At 51.0% G+C, this 6,663-nt stretch overlaps 1 protein-coding gene across 1 annotated transcript in view; it reads left to right on the top strand.

The window, feature by feature from the left end:
* The window catches only part of MNT (MAX network transcriptional repressor), a 35,412-nt gene that overhangs the window by 13,333 nt on the left and 15,416 nt on the right, over positions 1-6,663 (top strand). Inside the window, exons 2-4 of the mRNA XM_027698730.1 lie at positions 1,288-1,849; positions 3,914-3,955; positions 4,608-4,719. Coding sequence (XP_027554531.1) covers positions 1,288-1,849; positions 3,914-3,955; positions 4,608-4,719 — 716 coding nt within the window. The remainder of the gene's footprint in view (positions 1-1,287; positions 1,850-3,913; positions 3,956-4,607; positions 4,720-6,663) is intronic.

Below are 6,663 nucleotides of genomic sequence, written 5' to 3'. Positions count from 1 at the left end.
GGTTTGAGTCTCGGGCAGCCCTGGGAGCAGTGCTGTGTGGATGTGAAATCCTTCCTGATCATGGAGTTTCATGGGTGCCTTTCCAAGTGCTGTGGGGTCAGAGGCTGGGGCTGCAGCCCTGGTGCTGGAGCTCAGTCCAGGGGTGGTTTCTCCCCACGTGGTTGCTGGACAGTGTTTACCCAGTCAGGTGGGTGCCTGACCCTGCTCCTGGGCTCCTGAGGTGGGTGGGGTGTGTTTGGGCTGTTGCTGCAGCTGAACTTGAGGAAATCTCGGCGACTGAATCTGGGGCAGTGTCACTGTGTGGTCACACGTACCAAAGGGCATTCAGAACCAGGAATAAGAGTTTTGTTCCCTTTATTCTCTCTGTAGCTTTTGCACTAGCACCCCTCAAAATTAAAAGGCAGGTAAGAAATTATCTCAGCAGTGGCAGGGCCCCTCAGGCGTGGTGAGGGCTGGGCAGCTCTGTGCCTGGGGGGGCCCTTTTCCCCTTGTTCCTCTTGTTGTGTTCAGTGCAGCTTCTTCTTGAAGATCACTGCGGGGTTGAACATAACCTGGTAATTCCAGGTTGCAGGATATGCTCTCTTCTATCAAATTTCCTAGATATACACCCCAGCTTCAGTGTTTCAATTGAGCACAAGCTTCTCCTGGGAACAGGCTCTGTTGGGATGTTTCTTGGAGCTTCCTCTGAATTACTTGATACTGGCAACTATATGAGAGGACACCCAACCATACAATCCTTCCTTGATGGAGTAAGGGTTTATTTTCCAAATATTTGTATATCACTTTGAAGAGGTTGGTGCAGCACTTTTAGTTGTGGCTGTCAGGAGCAGGATCTGCTGAGCCTCATGGACAGTGGGTTGGGAGATATTTGATTAAGGCTGTGTGATGTCTAGATGCCAGGGCCACTGGCGCCACAGGACTTGTATAAATAAATTTTCCTTGTGCCATGTTCACGCAATTAAAGCCGGAGCCCTGGATCGCATTTGATGAGGTTTATTTTGCTAGTTGGGCCACACAGATTTCATTTACTTTGTATGGTGTTATAAAAACATACAGGAACGTACACACATCAAAGCCAAGTTTAGGAGCTCGAACAAAAGCCACAGCAGTAAAAGAGGTGCCCTGGTGGGTTTGTGTCAGTGCAGTGTCCATTGAGCTGGGATTTACTCAGGGCAGTACAAAGCAGGGGGTATTTTAATTTAAGGAGCCTGCCTTGTGTTGGTTCAAGGCTGCGGCTGGGGAAGGTCAGGGAAGCGCCGCTGCTCACTGTCAGTGTTTCCCTTTCAGAGGAGAATGAGAAGCATGAGAAGCTGCGCCTGGAGAGGGAGCAGGAGCAGAAGAAGGCCAGCAAGGCCAGCGCCCCGCGGGCCAACAGCGCCCTGTCCCCGGAGGAGTCCCGGAGCGAACTGCTGGTGCCCGTGTCCCCCCCGGCCCCGGTGCCCCCGCCGCCCCCGCCCCTGGCAGCCCCCATCTCAGTCATTCCCATCCCCGTGGTCACCAGTTCCCCCCAGCAAGCGGCCCAGACCGCCCTGTCCCCCCCGCTCGTGCAGCGCCACCAGCCCCTCGTAAGCACTCCCAGCGTCCCCAAGGAACCCTCGTCGGTGGCTCCGGTGATCCAGAGGCCGCCGGGCCCACACCTGCCGGATGGCAAAGCTGCCACCCCGCCCTCGGGCAGCCCCAAGCAGCTGCAGCATTACCCAGCACCCGTCCTGGCCATCTCCCAGCACCACGTGGTCCCGCAGCCCATCCAGCCCCTGCAGCCCCCGGCGGCGCCCGCGCCCCTCGGCGCCCTGAAGCTGGCCCCGGCCGACGACCTGAAACCCATCGAGCTCAAGAAGAGAATCGGAGGGTGAGTGCTCTGGGTGTGTGGAGGTGGCCAACAGGGACCAGGCAAAGATGGTACCAAAACCTGCATCGCTGCGGGGCAGCTCCTGCTGCTCGTGCAAAGCGTTGTCGGGTCAGAAATACCCAGACCTGTGGATGTCTGATGTCTGTTTGGATTGCTGAGAGCAGGGTTTTTCAGCTTGGTGGGGTTTTATTTTCCTCCCTGACTCCACACTGTAATATTCTGTACCAGGACTTTTTTTTCCAAGCCAGAACGGTGTTAGGAAGCAAGTCCCAGCCCTGCCTGTCTGATGCCCTCGGGTGGCATCTGGTGTTATGTTTGACAAAAGATCTCTGCTTGTACTGGTCAGGAAAATCACATGGCACTGCTGCTTGCAGGAGCTTTGTTGAAAACTGGGATGTGGTCTGGGAGATGTCATTCCCGGGACAGGGATCATCTTAGCTGCTGTTTCAGTTTCTCAGTGCTGTAAGTGCTGAGGGCCCCCTGCTCCCCCAGAATCCTGCAGCTGGAAGGGGCTGAAGGCTGTTCAATCTGCCCTCACCTCAGACAGGACTTGTGGCTCTGATGTTGTTCCAGGGTAATGTTTATCTGGCTTGTTCCTCAGGACTTTGGCTGGTGGTGACTCTGCCTTCTCCATAGGTGGTTGTTTCCAGACCACAGCATCCCAGTCCTGTCTGGTGTTACTGCTTGTGGGATGGTGGAACAAACCATCCCCTTCTTTGTGGCAGTTTTACCTGTTTCCCTTGGCCCTTTAGTTTTCCTGCAGGATAAGTGACCTGGATGTGTTCAGTCCCCTCCTGGGCTGTGCTGTCTGGGCCTGGGACCATTCTGGGACGGGGGGATGACTCTTGGCAGGGCTGTTGGAGATGGTGTGCAAGTCCCAGGGGGGCTGGAGGAGATGTAACATGTAGTGGACAGAAAAAGGGTTCACGGTGTCCATTGGGATATAGAGATCCCAAAATGCATAGGAGGAAACAGCAGAAGTGATGCAGATAAGAGTTTGTGAAGATAAAGGCTTTGGTAAAATGCCAGTGTGATTTCTGTGTGGAAAACTGGGATCTTCAGAGCCTGTCTGTAAAACACCCAGCTGTGGGAAGGGTCCATCAGCCTGTGCTTTGGTCTAGCAACCCTGTCACTGGCCTTGTGTGGGTTCAGAGGGCTGTGGAGCCAGTTTCTGCTGGCACGGGGGTACCAGGGCAGGGGGGTGGCTGCAGGTGCACCCACCAACTGCTCCTGTGCCATCACACTGAGCTTTGCTTCTGGGAGGGCTGTGCTCCCAGCGTGGAGCCCACTCACCACTGTGTCCCCCTAGAACTACTCCATTAGACACGAGCACAGAAAAGGTGTCTTTTTCAGCCTGTAAATGTTTCATGGGAAAATGCTGACAAATGTTTGTTTTCAAATACCTGACAGTTTATTGATTATGATTACCTCAATGTCCTGTATTTTCAGATAAAGGCAAATAATTACTTTGCACAGTGTATTGAAAATACTTGAAATCTACACGTCTACTAATGTACCTTAACACCACTGTAGCTGGAAAACTGAGAACATTTATTTGTTTAGCTTTTCCTAAAAACACTCCTCTGATTCGGAGGGTGGGGATGAACTCAAACCCCAAAACCAGAATTCACTCTGGTTCTTCCTTGAGCGGTGACTGGAGGATTCCTGGATTGCTTCATTCCATGTTTATCCTCAGCTTTGTTGTTTCAGGCACAGTAAAAACCTGAAGCAGTTGGAAATGTTTGCCCAGTATTGTACATTTGAATTTAAAACTGCATAAACCTCGTCCCACTGGAGCGTAGGTGTAGGTTACACCTGTTTGTACCTTGTGTGCATTATGTGCACAATGTGTACATCTGATGCACGTGTAAAGTATGTAGTTTATCTTGAAACAGTATAGGCAGAAATATATATGTGCCTGATGTTACACCAGTGATATCTGAACACCTCTGTTTGAATCTTAACCTGTATCTCCTTGGCACACACACACTGCTGCAAGCACAGGTGCAATGCAGGAGTTTTCAACCTGACACTGAGCTGATCTTTGTTCTGTTTGGGTTACAGGGTTGGGACCAGGGAAGTACATAATAAATTGGAGAAGAACAGGTGCGTAGAAAGCCAGGGGTTTGGTTCTTTTAATTGTAATTCACGTTCTTTTTTTGGCCTATAGTCTGTCAATATTTTGTTTGGCTTTGGCGGGGTTTTGTTTGTTTGTTTGTTTGTTTTTAAACAAAGAACCTGAACAAAATTCTTAGTGGCTTTTACTGAATCTTGCAGCATTGCTTTGCTTTCTCACAGCTCAGTTCTGCATTTCTGGCTTCCCAGTATGTTCTGTCTAACTGCACCAGTGCGTCCCATCCCCCTGCAATGCCCTCATCCTGCAAAGCAAACCCCCATGTGCATAACAGTGACTCTTCTAAAGTAATAAACCAAAACCAGGGGTCAGTGTACAGTGTGAATACGAGATAAAAAACAGTTCCTGACCCAAAACTCTTACAAGCCTGAAATCAGAAATACGGTGGCAGTGGAAGCACAGGGAGATGAGATGTTTCATGTGAGGCTGCCCAGTGTTCCCAACCCAGCTGGGATGGGATGCAGGCACACAGCCCTGTGGTGCTGTGCTGGGGTGGGCTGGGGGTCTGCTATGCACAGGTGTAGGTGCTTTGCTGGATCAAGGCCCCAGTTGAGCTCTCCCCTCTGTGGAATTGGTTCCTGGTGTGTGTCCCACGAGCTGACAGCCCCCCTGTGTTTTCTTTAGACGTGCACATTTGAAAGAGTGCTTTGAGACTTTAAAGCGCAACATCCCCAACGTAGATGACAAGAAGACCTCAAACCTCAGCGTCCTCAGGAGTGCCTTGAGATACATCCAGGTATGTGCAGGGGCTGGGGCTGGGCTGGGCAGGGGCTGCAGCTGACCTGGGAGTGCAAAGGGAAACAGGAGAGAGAGTCCCCTTCCTCCTCCTTCTCCCACAGGATGTGGTCATTTATAAACTCCAGGTTTCCAGAGCATTTGGATCTTCTAGGAACGCTTGCTTCATGCAGTCTCCTTATTCTAGAAGTTCCAAATTAACCACGAAACGTCCTTACCATCAGTGGAGACACAGGGAGCAGATATTGAGATAATTGTAGAGATGAGTGAACTTCAGCTGCTGCTTTTGGATTCAGGTGAATTTTAATCTGTATCATTTGGGGAGGTTTTCTGTTTGCTTAACTAAAACAGACAGATTTCCATGAAGGTTGGTATGTCTCAAATGTTTGATGAGGTGGATATGGGAGTACAGGTCATTTGCTTGGAAGCAGGGAAGGCCTGGAATTTGGGGTTGCAGCGTGAAGCTGCAGGTGGGCAGGGTACCAGGAATGAGTCTGGGGGAAAGTACAGGTACCATTCAGTTGTGTTTGCAGCTGGAGGGAAGTTAGTGTTAGTGTTTGCTTGTTTAATGTTTGTGAAAGTGGTTAATGGTAGCACAAAAGAAATTGTAGATGTCCTCTGTGAGTGTGAGTGAAATTAATAGCATATAATGCAATTAAAATTCATCTGAAAACTGGAAGAGTTGCTGCATTTTTAGTGCAAATGAAGAGAGCCAGTACACCTTGTACTTTCTAACTGGAATAAAGGATGCTGAGGACTGATCACAATGGGCTTTTCCACAATAAAATGTTGTCTTTTCCTCACTTTCTTCCCATGTTCCTTAGTCCCTCTCAAACATCATTTCCCTCTGGTGTTCAGAAGTGCTGGACATTGATTACTTGCTTCAGCTTCACTTTGGAGAGTCAGTGATGCCTCAGAGTGGGATCAGCTCAGCCCTTCTCGTTAGTCTTCATCAGGGACTTCCCTCAGAGAGCCTTTGGTTGGGGCAGATCCTGATGGTTCCCATCCACTGTCTGTGTTGCTCAGAAAGGTGTTTTTGGGGATGTGGTTGTATTGCAGCCTGATGGGCATTAGAGAAGGTCTGAGCCTTTCTTTGGCTTTCAGCTGGCTGATGTTTGTGGGGATGAGCCTCCATCAGCAGAGAGGGAGCAGAGTGATCCCATCCCCTGCTCTCTGGAGTCAGGGTGTGAGGAGGTGTCTGGTGTCGTGGCTGACACCCTGGGAATGCTGATGCACGTGCAGACTGCTCTGTGAAGAGACTCTGCTCTGGCAGTGTTTCTACTCTGTGCTTTTGGGAAGCACCTTAAAATTCTGTTTGAGACTGCCAGTGGAGATGGCTGATCCTGCCTCTCCCTCCTCCCTGGCTCCCCTGTGCAGTGTTTGAGTCTGGAGTGGTGCAGTTCTGTGCTGCCTGCGGGTGTATGGAACAACAGCTCCGTAAATCACTGGGAGTGAAACCCTCAGCACGTCCTGTTTGGGGGTGTGAGGTGCTTTGTGATGGTCCAGAAGGCATTCACAGATTCAGAACCACGTTTTCTTTCCTGTGAGTTTCTGCTCAGGTCTGTTTCAGTGCCACCTTTGAATTGTTTTTCCCAGCATGGATCCATTCTGGGAGTCGGGATGGCTGGGATCGGGTCTGCCCCCCTGGCTGCTCTGCTGGGATTTCCCCCACGCTGTTGTGTGTGCCCACCATTGGGACTGATGGGGGTCTTGGGGTGGTGTCATTGCAATGTGTTCAGTCAGTGGAGTGAAAATGCAGAGGTTGGGAGGGCTTATGGCTCAGTGTTCCCTCCTGGTGTGGGACTGTCACGGCTCTGCTTTGCCGGCTCTGCTTTGCCAGCTCTGCTGCCCGTGCACCACAGATGTTGTGGCTTGCAGGAGGAGCCTCTGCAGTGACGAGTCTGGGGTGTGCAGCAGTGGGGCAGGGCTGACCCAGTCTGGGGTG

The sequence above is a fragment of the Neopelma chrysocephalum genome, unplaced genomic scaffold (genome assembly GCF_003984885.1).
Source record: "Neopelma chrysocephalum unplaced genomic scaffold, ASM398488v2 Primary Assembly neopelma1_132, whole genome shotgun sequence".
NCBI lineage: Eukaryota > Metazoa > Chordata > Aves > Passeriformes > Pipridae > Neopelma > Neopelma chrysocephalum.
The sequence above is the reverse complement of the archived record's forward strand: the minus strand, read 5'-3'. Positions and strand labels throughout refer to the sequence as shown.